The sequence below is a fragment of the Oncorhynchus mykiss genome, chromosome 12 (assembly GCF_013265735.2).
Source record: "Oncorhynchus mykiss isolate Arlee chromosome 12, USDA_OmykA_1.1, whole genome shotgun sequence".
NCBI classification, from domain to species: domain Eukaryota; kingdom Metazoa; phylum Chordata; class Actinopteri; order Salmoniformes; family Salmonidae; genus Oncorhynchus; species Oncorhynchus mykiss.
Genome location: NC_048576.1, coordinates 75,926,790 through 75,943,308, shown reverse-complemented (window position 1 = coordinate 75,943,308; position 16,519 = coordinate 75,926,790). Strand labels below are relative to the sequence as shown.

General features: G+C 40.6%; 1 protein-coding gene and 1 long non-coding RNA gene across 2 annotated transcripts in view; one reads left to right on the top strand and one right to left on the bottom strand.

Moving 5' to 3' along the window:
* Window positions 1-1,746: 1,746 nt before the first annotated feature.
* The window catches only part of LOC110538350, a 37,701-nt gene continuing 22,928 nt past the window's right edge, over window positions 1,747-16,519 (bottom strand). The window contains exon 2 of the long non-coding RNA XR_002475735.2: window positions 1,747-5,795. This is a non-coding gene — a long non-coding RNA (uncharacterized LOC110538350). The remainder of the gene's footprint in view (window positions 5,796-16,519) is intronic.
* On the top strand, window positions 9,426-11,136 carry LOC110538349 (inward rectifier potassium channel 4-like). The gene has a single exon (XM_021625105.2). The coding sequence runs from the start codon at window positions 9,562-9,564 to the stop codon at window positions 10,990-10,992; it is 1,431 nt and encodes a 476-aa protein (XP_021480780.2). The 5' UTR covers window positions 9,426-9,561; the 3' UTR covers window positions 10,993-11,136.

Genomic DNA, 16,519 nt, shown 5'->3' with positions numbered 1-16,519 from the left:
AAGATAGACATTGAGCATACAGTATATGACCTGTTCATAAACATGTCCAACTGTCCTATTACAAGTATGAAGGGATCGACATTAGAGATAATATAAAGGTATATGATGGGATTAACATTAGAGATAACATAAAGTATATGAAAGGATCAACGTTAGAGACAACATGAAGGTATATAAAATTATCAACATTAGAGATAATATAAAGGTATACGATGGGATTAACATTAGAGATAATATGAAGGTATATGATGGGATCAACATTAGAGATAACATAAAGGTATATGAAAGGATCAACATTAGAGATAATCTAAAGGTATATGATTGGGATTAACATTAGAGATAATATAAAGGTATATGAAAGGATCAACATTAGAGATAATATAAAGGTATATGATGGGATTAACATTAGAGATAATATAAAGGTATATGATGGGATTAACATTAGAGATAATGTGAAGGTGTATGAAAGGATCAACATCAGAGATAATATAAAGGTATATGATGGGATTAACATTAGAGATAATATAAAGGTATATGAATGGATCAACATTAGAGATAATGTGAAGGTGTATGAAAGGATCAACATCAGAGATAATATAAAGGTATATGATGGGATTAACATTAGAGATAATATACAGGTATATGATGGGATTAACATTAGAGATAACATAAATCTATATCTAATGCTAATCTAAAAAAAAAAAAAAAGGAAACCACTTTAAATTGATTTAGATGTGACTTTTTTTTACCATTATACAACTGTCATGGTCTCTGGCTGCCAAGAGGACAGTATAAAGGGTCAGACAGAGTGACCAGACAGGCTACAGTAGAATCTGAGTAGAAGATGACCACAAGATGACTCCTCTGTGTGTGTATTATTAGCCAGTAATCAGCCCTGGGTGTCAGATTAGTCCCCATAACGTTTTGATAGCCACACCTTCCTTCATTACAGTGTACAGGTCAGCTGAGTCAGTGGCCAGCTACATATCATGAGGAATATTTTGTATCTTAAACTCTGGATTTCATTAACACACCTCAAATGCTCATACTATAGTACCTTTTCTCCAAGCTCCTTTCGCCCCGCAACATCCATTCTCCATCTCTCCTCAGCCACTCGTCAGTCTGTTCTTGGTACCTATCTCAGTCCACCCCCTCACTACTCTTCTATGAGCCTGTCATATGGACAGATATACTCCCACCTTCCTATTGAGGAGGAGAGCGCATTGAAAAGAAGCCCCCTCTGCTCTATAATTTAGGAGCAGAGAAAAGGGAGAGAGAAGATTGTAAAAGGAAATGGTTTCCATAGAAACAATTGTGCTCCATCCATACCCAAGATCAGGAATACTGCACTGGCATACGTTTCTGGGTTGTTTCCATTTAGGTTAATTATCTGCAATTTATTTTCAACATTACAGCAACAACATGTCAAGTTATGATGAGAGTTCAGCGCAACTTCCGATTTTCTATGGATGAAGTTCAGACAAATCCCATATACACTGTTCTCATAAATATCTGTTCTCATAAATAACGTGCAAAATCAAGAGAAAAAGAGAACAACTTTACAATCCTACACTTTATAAAGTGTCCTATTATGTAAAGGACTGAAGATTACCACACAAAGTGCACTAGGTTTGGCAGAGTGCCTTAGGGGAGTGTACGACTGTGGTTGGAGACTAACATGCATTGACAGTGAGACTGACTGCACTGGCAGAGATAGTGGGCTAGAAACCAGCCTGAGAGCCATGGTGAGTGGGTAAAGATTTCAAGGAACTGAAATTATTGTTTATTCTATACAGAGTTCAGTACGCAAAATTCAGTCCAAGTGACTTGGTAGTGTATTAACAAGGTTATAACAACTTTTATACCCATTCTTACAACTACTTCATGTTCATCTCACCACAATTATTCCAATGAGACATAGATTTGAGATGCAGTCAACCAGTAAAATGAGAAGGGGGCGCATCATTTAACGCCTACACATATACATAAAGACGTGAGGGAGACATAATCAAACTGACAAGCACCCCCTGGAACCCACACACTTTGCACAGAGTAAATTGACACAGCATTTGGAGACTCCAGTGCACGAGTCTGTGGAGGAGAACGCGCACCGACCGGATTACAGGAGACAGTTAGAAGGCAGCAGAGGACAACAAAGGATTCAAAAACAAAAGGGGAAAAAACAATAAAGATATGCAAAAATGTGTGATTAATGTTAAAGGAATTAGAGAGTGGAAACAGAACAGGATAGGACTATTGCTGAAAGGCAAGGCGTACAACAGAGACTCCTGGGGTCACACATCCTTCCTTCCAAAGAGTACGTGGACTATTCAGAATTGAGGTTATAATTCAGAAGTGGATCGAAACAACAAGCAAGCTGCACAACAAAATAACTTGTTGTTTTTAAGGTAAGCCTGGCCTATTTATCAATTTTCCTAAATCATAACCTAAAATGCGTAAAGGTCCCCAGTGTCCAATACACATTACAATGTCAAGACGTTTGTGGTGGGAAACAGGACTCACAGACTTCGCCAAGTGAAAATGTATTACTATTAATTTTCACAGTCTTTAAAATGTATTTTCAAAAAGATAATCTACAATTAATGAAGGCTTGTTCTGAAACCAGTGAGAATCAAATGCCTCTTCTATTTCATGGTTCCTGGAACAGCTGTCCGGTCTCACCTGGGTATGCTACTATTGATAGGATGCGTAACCTTGGTTTAACTCAGATTTTTTTTTTTTTAAATAAGTAGGTTAATAATTATCAAAGATACATTTAAACTGGTCAGAGCAATATTTGAATTTATAATTGTGAACTTGGTTATTTGGATATCTCCTACTAAGTATTTGACAATAATACCTGCTCAAGACATTTGCATGAGACACTTATACACTACCATTCCCCATTAAAGTTTGTCCTTCCATCAATCTAGAGCTCAATGAGACACTGCGTCACCCAGTCCATGATCATACACTGCAAGGAAACTGCTGTGTAGGGATATAGAGCAAACAGCTACTTTATTATACAGTTAAATCTTATTTCATCTCTAGGGCATCCAGGAATCAGTCATAGTCACCTGCTGTTATGACAGTAAGACCTGCTCCTCTCTAGGCTCATTTAGTCTGTGTTCGAGGTCATCACAATGTTTTGTTCACAAACTGAAAGCGAATTAACCCAGGGTTTACAGACCCATTCACAATAATGGATGACATCCAAATGTCAAAGCTACAGTAAATGTGTACAGAGGAAAATGTCGATAAAGGATGGATCTGTCGAGTAGCCTACAGCACACCAGAGCAATAAACAGGAGACGGGGACAGAGAGGGATATATAAATAAACACAGGGAGCAGAAGTTCAGGAAAGTTAGAGGAAAGTTGATGTTGTAATGAAACGGATAATCCTACAGTTAACTCTGTGTGGCCAGGCGATCCTTACTGGTAAAACCCGCTTGTGATTCTGCATCTGTGTTCTAAAAACTGGGACGAAGAAACAAGTTATTATCTTTTTCCAAGTACAAAGCCAACACCACCTTACATTTCCCATATAATTAGAATTGTCAGCACATTTCTAAAACAACATTTATACAGGTTAAAATAATAGTACAATAGAAGTAGTAATAAAATGAACCAAGCAGAGAATTCACCCCATTTACCTGCAAAAATAATGACTTTGATCTACTTGGCCCTTTATTATGTAACACTTTCCTTGTTTAAACACACAGTCATCATTTAAAGCCATGCATGCACTGGTTGAGCTGACTGGGGTTGATCAATCACTACTTAGTAGGGGGCTGTTGTTGACTGACCCTAATTAGGGTACTCTACCCTAGCTGTAAACAGACAGAGAAGGTTCCAGATCGTTCAACATGATTGACACGCAGGGAGACAGGGATTGATCTGTTACAAATGAAGGGTGATGGGAATTCCTAGACTGTCAGATGTCATTTGGTCATGTTTCTTTGACACAGTGGCTCATGGAAGATTTTTTTTTTTTTATTGTTCCACTTGTAAAAATGATATCAGTAGACCTTCTTAGTGAAATCTCTGAGAGCCCAGACTGGATTGATCAACTGAATTTCTGGCTTGTTCGTGGAACTGACCAGATTAAAATAGTTTATTATGATCATAATCGAATTTGACCAGACAAAGTTTTGCATCTGAATGGATTCTGGAAATGTACCAAAGCCAGAGAAAATAAAGGTCAACATAGACAAACTCATTCCCTCTGTACCTGCCAACATTAAGTACTGCTGTAACAGGCTCTTATTAGCCACTTCATGTTTTATAATTCAGTTATACATCCCAAACCCTGCGTCTGGTATTAGAATAGCATGTTTTATAATTCAGTTATACATCCCAAACCCTGCGTCTGGTATTAGAATAGCATGTTTTATAATTCAGTTATACATCCCAAATCCTGCGTCTGGTATTAGAATAGCATGTTTTATAATTCAGTTATACATCCCAAACCCTGCGTCTGGTATTAGAATAGCATGTTTTATAATTCAGTTATACATCCCAAACCCTGCGTCTGGTATTAGAATAGCATGTTTTATTTTCACTTAGGATGGGGTATGGGCTTTAACTGTAGCGTTTGAGAAAACAAGGAACTTGTGGTTGGGTCCACCTTTATTCTTCTCTTGTTTTATTATTTTCCTTGTAGGCCTACATCCCATTGGTTTCTCATCAATAAATACAACAAAAAATCATAATGACAACAAGAAACACATCGCAGCCGAACCCTACCCATTTTGAACAGCATCGATAGGCTCATACACATACTGTTCCCTTTTATACATCTCAGAGAGGACTGCTTGGGCCCAGCTTGTGTATTATCTTCCTATGTGTTTGAGATATGTCTTGATGTGCAGTAAGAACCCATATGCCAAATGGTATGTAATCCTACTCCAGTGATTAACCTGGGACTAGTATGACGTGGTTTAGGAGATGTCCTGTTGGCGTCGTCATCCTTCCACAACACTGTCCGCCACCAGCACCGTCTCCCTCCTTTTCTTCTCTCTCTGTAAGGGATTAGTGTGAAATCTGAACCAGGTCACTCTATTTAGATCTGCCTTTCATATCACTTCTTTGAGACTAGAGATTAGGAGACTATTCATCTGCAATTTAAGAGATTATGGGTTAAGAATGGCCTTGCCAGACAAGTACACATAAAGATACAGTAAAGGAAGTCTCCCCTCCCCTCCCCAGCCAACACACGCACCCACCCACGCACGCACACACACACACACACGCACACGCACACGCACACACACACACACACACACACACACACACCTCCTGCTCAAGGGTGATTAAGTATCTGTATCTGTGTTGTGTAACAAGGATTCTTATTCAGACGTTCTCTCCCCAAAGTTCAGTCTTCCTATGCACTCATCATCTCCCTACACTGTGATGATGAGTGACTGTTAGATGTAATTTTGTTAAACCTCTGTGAATCAGTTTAAGATGTGTTCTGTTTAATCTTGAATCTTCCCCTCTCCGTGACTCATCTTGAAGAGCTCTTACTAGCCCCCTCCACCATGTCTCTAGTGGCTTTACCGATACGCTCCGTCCCCCTCGCTTCACCACACAGTCACCCTCCAAATTCCACAATAAAGGGTTCCTATGGAAACCGCTCGCTGCTAATCACCTGCAAGCACTGCATCTATACCTGTCTCATTTCAACTCCTGTAACCAAAAAGTGATCAGCGTCATGATTACTCCGACATTGACGAATGTGATCTTCAGTGTAATCATGTCCTCAGTTGATGTTGTCCTCCTGAACCAGAAGTACCTGTGGGAGAAGACACAACATAAGACCACTGGAAAGTGTGAACAACATTGATAACAATCCTAATAATGTCCCTGTATTGTACATTTAGTCATAGAGAGAGAAAAATATATATATGTCAATGTTCTTGCAGACAATTCCATTGGCAACCATGTTTGGCTTTGTGGACTGTGACAGTCATCCTCACATCTGGCGGTTGATCTGTCAGGAAAACTGGCCCTTTCGTGCAAAGGTCTCAAATGATGTAGTTTCACAAAGACACAAAACCTTTGCATGTTTTCACAAAATAAAGCTACAACTACTACCTTGATCTTGGATTTCTAAGTGTTTTGTATCGTAGGTATTATGATGCAAGGATTATGAGAGGGATTTCTTTTACATAGATACGTAATGACAGAAACAACCCTGAGCCGTTTTCTAATATTACGTGACGTTAGGAAATTTGGAGATCATGGTGGAACCACGTTGTTTAGTTTCGTTGAAGTCTTTATTTAGCTTCGAAATGAAGTAATGACAGGTGTATTTTCAGTTGTGACATTGGCCTCTATAAAGAGACGAATAACACAATCAACCACAGAAGTGTATTGTCTCAGGACTGAACTCTTACTTGAAGATATACAGACCACCCCTACCTTGTCACAACACAACTGATTGGCTCAAACACATTAAAAGAAGGAAAGAAATTCCACAAATGTACTTTTAACAAGGCACACCTGTTAATTGAAATGCATTTAAGGTGACTACCTCATAAAGCTGGTTGAGAGAATGCCAAGAGTGTGCAAAGCTGTCAGCAAGGCAAATGGTGGCTACTTTGAAGAATCTAAGATATAAAATATATTTGGATTTGTTTAACACTTTTTTGCTTCCTACATGATTCCATGTGTTATTTCATTGTTTTGATGTCTTCTCTGTTATTCTACAATGTAGAAAATTGTAAAAATAAAGAAAAACCCTTGAATGAGTAGGTATGTCCAAACTTTTGACTAGAACTGATTGTTTGTAACCCAAAAACCAGGTCACATCAAATCATTGTTCTCTCAATAAAATATGCTCACACTAAATCAGTTATGAATGTTGAGGGATAGTTATCCAAATCTGTGCAAAATGATATGGTGATGCACAGGTACAGATGTAGGATCTTAATTTTATCATTATTATTTTGGCTGAGAATTTTCCTGAGAAGCAGGAAATGTAGATGAGCTTTGTGATTTCATACATTCACTGAAAACCTGCAGTTATATTAACAGTATTTCACTTTTCATGTAGTCTCATTTTGACCAGCTAATAGCCTAACCACCGATCAAGTAACATTATGGACTAAATGTTTGAATAATTTTGCTGCAGGACTATTTTGCCCTGACTATATAGGTCAAATTAATATCCCACACTTGTACTGTGTAGGAATCTTGGCAAAATGTAAAATCTTTCTCCCTGTAGTTGTCTTCACCGGGGGATGCCGTCCGTGCACACATTGACAGTTGCCATGCCGATACCAAATCTTTCGCAGTAGACTACTTGCCAGGGCGGAGTCCAGCCTCCCACCCTACTTATAGACCTACTGACCACCTGATGATCACTGGTGCCATGGGAACAGCACGGGCCAACAGGTGAGGATGCCATGAATGGATTCTGTCATACCTGTGTCATACCCAGTGGTGTAAAAATGAAAGTACTACTTAAGTAATTTTGGGGATATTACTATTTATATTTTTACTTACAATTTTACTTTTACTTCACTACATTCCTAATGAAAATAATGTACTTTTTACTCTACACATGTTCCCTGACACCCCAAAGTACTCGTAACATTTTGAATGCTTAGCAGGACAGGATTTCAGACACTTATCAAGAGAACATCACTGGTCATCCCTACTGCCTCTGATCTTGCAGACTCACTAAACACACATGCTTTAATTGTAAATGATGTCTGAGTGTTGGAGTGTGCCCCTGGCGATACGTAAATAAATAAAAACAAGAAAATGGTGCTGTCTGGTTTGCTTAATATAAGGAATTTGAAATGATTTCTACTTTTACTTTTGATACTTATGTATATTTTAGCAACTACATTTACCTTTGATAGCTAAGTATATTTAAAACCAAATACTTTTAGACCTTTTCTCAAGTAGTATTTTACTGGGTGACTTTCACTTTTACTTGAGTAATTTTCTATTAAGTTATCTTGACTTTTACTCAAGTATGACAATTGGGTACTTTTTCCATCACTGGTCATACATTATGTCTCCAAAGCTGACAATGCTTCTCCTTATTTGTGTTATCACAGGGAAACGGACAACCTTAGCTCGCCAATGTACAGTTGAAGTTGGAAGTTTACATACACTTAGGTTGGAGTCAATAAAACTTGTTTTTCAACCACTCCACAAATTTCTTGTTAACAAACTATAGTTTGGAAAGTCAGTTAGAACATCTACTTTGTGCATGACACAAGTAATTTTTCCAACAATTGTTTACAGACAGATTATTTAACTTATAATTCACTGTATCACAATTCCAGTGGGTCAGAAGTTTACATACACTAAGTTGACTGTGCCTTTAAACAGCTTGGAAAATTCCAGAAAATTATGTCATGGCTTTAGAAGCTTCTGATAGGTTAATTGACATAATTTGAGTCAATTTGAGGTGTACCTGTGGATGTATTTCAAGTGGGAAGCTTGTGGAAGGCTACTCGAAACGTTTGACCCAAGTTAAACAATTTAAAGGCATTGCTACCAAATACTAATTGAGTGTATGTAAAGTTCTGACCCACTGGGAATGTGATGAAAGAAATAAAAGCTGAAATAAATAGTTCTCTCTACTATTATTCTGACATTTCACATTCTTTAAATAAGGTGGTGATCCTAACTGACCTAAGACAGGGAATTGTTACTGGGATTAAATGTAATGAATTATGAAAAACTGAGTTTAAAGGTATTTGGCTAATGTGTATGTGAACTTCTGACTTCAAATGTACATAACTTCAATATCAAATGAATGGAACCAAAATAGTGCAAACATTAAAAATTCAACAAGTATATGGTTGAATATAGTTTCCTGATCAATGGAGCACTATAAATTGGTCAATATAATGTCTGTATGTCCCAGTCAACATAGGCTGTCAAGAGACTTGGCTCATGTATAATCCCTAAACCCGTGATGACCGCAATCCCTCTCAAATAGCTAAACACAACTCACCTTCCCAGGTTATCCTCTCCAGAGGAGAGAGACAGGTCAGTCTGATCAATATTAAGAGGTTACCAGAGGTAGGTCAAATGGAAAGTGAGAAAGCAACATTTCATGCTACCTTTGTATTCAAGAAGGATACCCTTATAGGACTGTAATAAATTTCTCATTCACAGCATATCCTTCCTAAGCGCGGTCTTAATGCATGAGAGAATGTGAGTCATACATTATGTCTCTCACACTGTGCAGAGTTAACAAGCTATTCATAGTCACTGTGTCCTGTAGGGCACACTGGTAAGAACAGATAGCCCTATGACACCACGGACACAGTTTTATAACCTCAACTCTTCCTGTTCTACACCCTCTCTCAAACCACTCTCACATCTCTTGCATCACTCTGGTAAATTTTCTTATTTATCCATACTTTCCCTTTTGTTAACCCAACAGGTACAACTTCGCAGCGCCAGATGAGGAGGGCCTGAAAATCTCCACACTTGGGCTCCACAACGGCCACAGCTCGCCAAATAGCCGGTTCCTCTCCCCTAGTGGCACATCCGGAGGAGATAGGATATCAGGAGCCACAGGTCGTAGGATGAACAATTACAACGGAAAGATCTCTACTACAGGATCGAGCCAACTAAGAAGTCGCTTCGTCAAGAAAAATGGGCATTGCAACGTGGTATTCTCTAACATGGAGGAGAAATCGCAACGTTACCTGGCCGACATCTTTACCACCTGCGTGGACATCCGCTGGAGATACTTACTACTCCTCTTCTGCTCGACCTTCCTGTCCTCCTGGATGTTTTTTGGAGTAATCTTCTATTCAGTTTCCAGAGCCCATGGGGATTTTGATGAGCACCCTGGAATGAGTTCCTCTTCAGGGTTGGAAGGGAATGGGCTTGGGGTTGGTGAAGTTGAAGGGGTGCAGAAAACGTGGCAGCCATGCCTCCTTCATGTGGAGGGCTTTGTCGGAGCCTTCCTATTCTCCGTCGAGACCCAGACCACCATTGGTTATGGGTGGCGCTGTGTCACTGAGGAGTGCCCTGTGGCAGTGATCACAGTGGTGGTCCAGTCCATAGTGGGATGCATCATTGACTCCTTCATGCTTGGCACAATCATGGTCAAAATGGCACGCCCTAAGAAGAGGAACCAGACCCTGCTGTTCTCGAAAAACGCTGTGATTTCCCTGCGCGATGGCAAGCTGTGCCTCATGTGGCGGGTGGGTAACCTGCGCAAGAGCCACATCGTGGAGGCCCATGTGCGGGCACAGCTCATTCGACCCTACGTCACGGCAGAGGGAGAGTTTATCCCTCTAGAGCAGAGGGATCTCAATGTAGGCTACGACGAAGGCATAGACAGACTCTTTCTGGTTTCTCCTCTGGTTATCGTCCATGAGATCGACGAGGACAGCCCCCTGTATACTGTGAGCCGGGCTGATCTGGAGTCTGATGACTTTGAGATCGTAGTGATCTTGGAGGGCATGGTGGAGGCCACCGCCATGACCACCCAGGCCCGCAGCTCCTATCTGGCCAAGGAGATCCTATGGGGGCATAGGTTTGAGCCTGTGATCTTTGAGGACCGAACCAAGTATCAGGTGGACTATGCTCGCTTCCACAAGACCTACGAGGTGCCCTCCACACCCCACTGCAGCGCCAAGGAGCTCAGTGAGACGGCCAGCCGGCCTGCCTCATCCGCCTCCTCCCACTCACTATTCCCAACCAGCCCCAGAATCACCCAGCACCTCGTAACCCCCCACTCCCCCAGCGCCTTCTGCTATGAGAATGAGGTAGCCCTGAGCTGTGGAGAGGACGAGGATGAACTGGATAGGCAAAAAGGAAAAGACAGGGAGGAGGAAAGGAGGAATTCAGTTTCTGTAGACTTTCATAATTTGTTTCAGGACACAGCCACAATGACATCCGGCAGCAGCATGCTGTGTGTTTTGGACAATCAGATGGATTTTGACATCCTACAGACGACCATTACTCGTGATCCACTGACATATAAAAGTGAGTCAGGAATCTGAGGCAAAGGGATGGCCCCCTCAGACCCTTCCCAACCCCTCCATTCATATAGTTAAAGTCGGAAGTTTACACACACTTAGAGTCATTAAAATTCGTTTTTCAACCACTCCACAAATTTCTTGCTAACAAACTATAGTTTTGGCAAGTCGGTTAGGACATCTTCTTTGTGCATGACACAAGTCATTTTTTTGTTTACAGACAGACTCTTTCACTTATAATTCACTGTATCACAATTCCAGTTGGTCAGATGTTTACATACACTAAGTTGACTGTGCCTTTAAACAGCTTTAAAAATTCCAGAAAATGATGTCATGGCTTTAGAAGCTTATGATGGGCTAATTGACATAATTTGAGTCAATTGGAGGTGTACCTGTGGATGTATTTCAAGGCCTACCTTCAAACTCAGTGCCTCTTTGCTTGACATTATGGGAAATCTAAAGAAATCAGCCCCAGAATTTTTGGTTCATTCAAGTCTGGTTCATCCTTGGGAGCAATTTCCAAATGCCTGAAGGTACCACGTTCATCTGTACAAACAATAGTACGCAAGTATAAACACCATGGGACCACGCAGCCGTCATACCGCTCAGGAAGGAGATGAGTTCTGTCTCCTAGAAATGAACGTACTTTGGTGCGAAAAGTGCATATCAATCCCAGAACAACAGCAAAGAACCTTCTGAAGATGCTGGAGGAAACAGGTACAAATGTCTCTATCTCCACAGTAAAAAATATATATATATCGACATAACCTGAAAGGCCACTCAGCAAGGAAGAAGCCACTGTTCCAAAACCGCCATAAAAAAGCCAGACTACGGTTTGCAACTACACATGGGGACAAAGATCGTACTTTTTGGAGAAATGTCCTCTGGTCTGATGAAACAAAAATATAACTATTTTCTCATAATGACCATCGTTATGTTTGGAGGAAAAAGGGGGATGCTTGCAAGCCGAAGAACACTATCCTAACCGTGAAGCACGGGGGTGGCAGCATCATGTTGTGGGGGTGCTTTGCTGCAGGAGGGACTGGTGCACTTCACAAAATAGATGGATGGCTTCATGAGGATGGAAAATTAGGGGGATAAATTGAAGCAACATTTCAAGAATTCAGTCAGGAAGTTAAAGCTTGGTCGCAAATGGGTCTTCCAAATGGACAATGACCCCAGGCATAATTCCAAAGTTGTGGCAAAATGGCTTAAGGACAACAAAGTCAAGGTATTGGAGTGGCCATCACAAAGCCCTGACCTAAATCCTATAGAAAATGTGTGGGCAGAACTGAAAATGCGTGTGTGAGCAAGGAGGTCTACAAACCTGACTCAGTTACACCAGCTCTGTCAGGAGGAATGGGCTAAAAGTCCCCCAACTTATTGTGGGAAGCTTGTGGAAGGCTACTCGAAACGTTTGACCCAAGTTAAACAATTTAAAGGCAATGCTACCAAATACTAATTGAGTGTATGCAAACTTCTGACTCACTGGGAATGTGATGAAAGAGATAAAAGCTGAAATAAATAATTATATCTGCTATTATTCTGACATTTCACATTCTTAAAATAAAGTGGTGATCCTAACTGACCTAAGACAGGGAATTTTTATTAGGATTAAATGTCAGAAATGTAAATGTTTAAATGTATTTGGCTAATGTGTATGTAAACTTCCGACTTCAACTGTATATACCTACCTGTAGGTCTTGAAGTGAGGTCTTCCATTTGTTTTTTGCACGTTTTGCGCTGGATTTAGTACTAGATCTACACCCCTTTCGCCTTGCCAGCATTATTTTGTACTTTAACCTGAGCCCATGTTTTTGTTTGTGTAGAGAACCAAATGGGAGGCTGAGGTAGTGGTTCTACTCTGCACACCTCACCCATACGTGTACCTCAGTTGGGCTGTGGGACAGTCACCTAGAGAGATAATTACACATGAGATTGTATGAACGGGCGACTCTTTTAACGAGGTAATAGGAAAAGAACACCAAGAGATGGACAGTTCCGGCAGAGAGCTGAGGATGAGACAAATAATTACTTGTTGAGACGTGTGCAATGAAGGATAAACAGACATTTGACCAAAGGAGCACTTCTGCTACAGAAACTGTCTCAGGAGGAAATGTGCAGGGAAGATACCCAGAATATTTGAGTGACATTCAAGTAGGTAGGTATGATGTTTATCTACACAGTCGTATTACGCCGTTTGTTTAATTTGGACATGATACATGATATTTTGATGTGGAATCAACCTCCAGTGTTCTGTAATGATAAAATGATTGGTGATATGACATGTAATATGAATCATACGTGGGTTCAAACACTGTATCAACTCTCAGTTCAGCTGTGCAATATAACAGACAGGATAGTTTGCTGCTTTCTACTATTTGCACTATTGTTCTTCAGTCAAGTTTTCCTCTGAGCCTCTTTTCTCCCTAATTTACTCATTTACACACATTGTTTTCATAGTGTGTTTAGCATAGATCAATTAATCATGTATCGGTTGTTACTGTGCGTAATAACAACAATACAATGACCAACGCAATCATTAAATAATCATAGCTAAGGGTCTTATTGTCTGAAATCCAGTTCGTCATTTGCTGGAGAAAAGAACTAGGTGTTTTCATTCTCCAGAATCAGGTAGCTTTTTCTCACCTTTTTATTAAAGCCTGGTTTTTGTGTTGCAAAAGGAGCATGAATGTGACATAATGGAAAGTCCCTCTCTTCAGTGTATATCAGTAGAGAACTTATCATGAGTTACTTATCTGGTCTCTCCTGTCACTTTAAAGGCGTTTCCCGATAGACACCTTTAGGGGAATCATCTGAAAGCTGTCGTCTTTAGAACGTGAGATCTCATAAAGGTTGATTCTAGAGAGACTGAATAGAGAGAAACATCTTTGTGTATTCCAAAGTGTCTATATTTCATCTCTTTCCCACTAAGTCAAATATAAACAACGTTGTCTTGTTTGTTGGCATATGGTTTGTGTATGAAATTATTCATGAATCTCCTGCACCGTAGCTCCTATTGTGTGTAGTTGTCTGAAAGATGTACATGTCCCTTGTCTGTTTCCTGCACTACACTGCACCTGTTTTTCTCTTCATCTTCATCCAACAACATTTTGTTCTTGAGTAACTTTCGCCATTTTTACGTCTGCAAAATTGTTTGTGAGGATTATATCAACTTGAATGTGTGTGTGTGTGTGTGTGTGTGTGTGTGTGTGTGTGTGTGTGTGTGTGTGTGAGAGAGAGAGAGAGAGAGAGAGAGAGAGAGAGAGAGAGAGAGAGAGAGAGAGAGAGAGAGAGAGAGAGAGAGAGAGAGAGAGAGCACTGGGCATTCAGTATGACAGTAGGCTTTTCAAGTCAAAACTTGCACTTTTTCAAATTACCAGACCTTTGTGGCAGTTGAGGCACACGGGAAACGTTGTTACCACAAAATGCAACTGCTACTTTATATTTTTACAATGAACGTACTGTATTTGAGGGGTTGTGTGTACATGTCGATATGCTAGCAGCAGCATGGAGTAAATGCTGAGCGATGACAGTGAGGAATCTTTATTATGCTACTATATCTGGTTTGTGTTTGTAAAACAACTGTGTCATATTATTTCCTGAAATAATTGTGTTGATTTATCTCTGCCGCTCAGTCTCCCGGCTTGCACGTCTCTATTAACATGCCGTGCGTGGCGAAACAGAACAGACAAATACCCTGACCAACACAAGCTTGAACAGCGAGTAAATGATAGAACGCACTTCATTCCTTGTGTGTACCTTCTGATGTTGAAAATAAATATGTATAATGTATGTTATTTGACTGTCTCTGTACATGTAGAATATGAACAATATTTGTGCACTGACTAACAAACAGTTGAATGCAGAGGAGGAAATCCAGGAAGTGAGGAGAGAATAAAGGGATGGATGGATGGAGTTGTTGTTCCCGTGCTGCGCCACTAGGTGACTCTGAACACGATTCCATCAGCGAGGTCTCCAGCAGAGAATACTGAGGCAAGCGTTCCCTCTAGTGGTGGATTTGTTCCAGTGTGTTCACCCTCCCAGCTCCCTGGATCAACTATCAGACTGAGGCAGTTACAGTGGGGCAAAAAAGTATTTAGTCAGTCACTAATTGTGCAAGTTCTCCCACTTAAAAAGATGAGAGAGGCCTGTAATTTTAATCAGAGGTACACTTCAACTATGACAGACAAAATGAGAAAAATCACTTTGTAGCATTTTTTATGAATTTATTTGCAAATTATGGTGGAAAATAAGTAGTTGGTCAATAACAAAAGTTTATCAATACTTTGTTATATACCCTTTGTTGGCAATGACAGAGATAAAACGTTTTCTGTAAGTCTTCACAAGGTTTTCACACACTGTTGCTGGTATTTTGGCCCATTCCTCCATGCAGATCTCCTCTAGAGCAGTGATGTTTTGGGGCTGTTGCTGGGCAACACGGACTTTCAACTCCCTCCAAAGATTTTCTATGGGGTTGAGATCTGGAGACTGGCTAGGCCACTCCAGGACCTTGAAATGCTTCTTACGAAGCCACTCCTTCGTTGCCCGGGCGGTGTGTTTGGATCATTGTCATGCTGAAAGACCCAGCCACGTTTCATCTTCAATGCACTTGCTGATGGAAGGAGGTTTTCACTCAAAATCTCACGATACATGGCCCCATTCATTCTTTCCTTTAAACGGATCAGTCGTCCTGGTCCCTTTGCAGAAAAACAGCCCCAAAGCATGATGTTTCCACCCCCATGCTTCACAGTAGGTATGGTGTTCTTTGGATGCAACTCAGCATTCTTTGAACTCCAAACACGACGAGTTGAGTTTTTACCAAAAGTTATATTTTGGTTTCATCTGACCATATGACATTCTCTCAATCTTCTTCTGGATCATCCAAATGCTCTCTAGCAAATTTCAGACAGGCCTGGACATGTACTGGCTAAAGCAGGGGGACACGTCTGGCACTGCAGGATTTGAGTCCCTGGCGGCGTAGTGTTGGTAGGCTTTGTTACTTTGGTCCCAACTCTTTGCAGGTCATTCACTAGGTCCCCCCGTGTGTTTCTGGGATTTTTGCTCACCGTTCTTGTGATCATTTTGACCCCACGGGGTGAGATCTTGGGCCCCAGATCGAGGGAGATTATCAGTGGTCTTGTATGTCTTCCATTTCCTAATAATTGCTCCCACAGTTGATTTTTTCAAACCAAGCTGCTTACCTATTGCAGATTCAGTCTTCCCAGCCTGGTGCAGGTCTACAACTTTGTTTCTGGTGTCCTTTGACAGCTCTTTGGTCTTGGCCATAGTGGAGTTTGGAGTGTGACTGTTTGAGGTTGTGGAAAGGTGTCTGTTATACTGGTAACAAGTTCAAACAGGTGCCATTAATACAGGTAACGAGTGGAGGACAGAGGAGCCTCTTAAAAACCTTTTCTGACTAGGGGGCAGTATTTAATTTTTGGAAAAATAACGTTCCCGTAGTAAACGGGATATTTTGTCAGAACAAGATGCTAGAATATGCATATAATTGACAGCTTAGATTAGAAAACACTCTAAAGTTTCCAAAACT

Excerpts from the sequence above, each read along its gene's own strand:
- LOC110538349 (XM_021625105.2), top strand. The coding sequence starts at position 9,562 with ATGAACAATTACAACGGAAAGATCTCTACTACAGGATCGAGCCAACTA.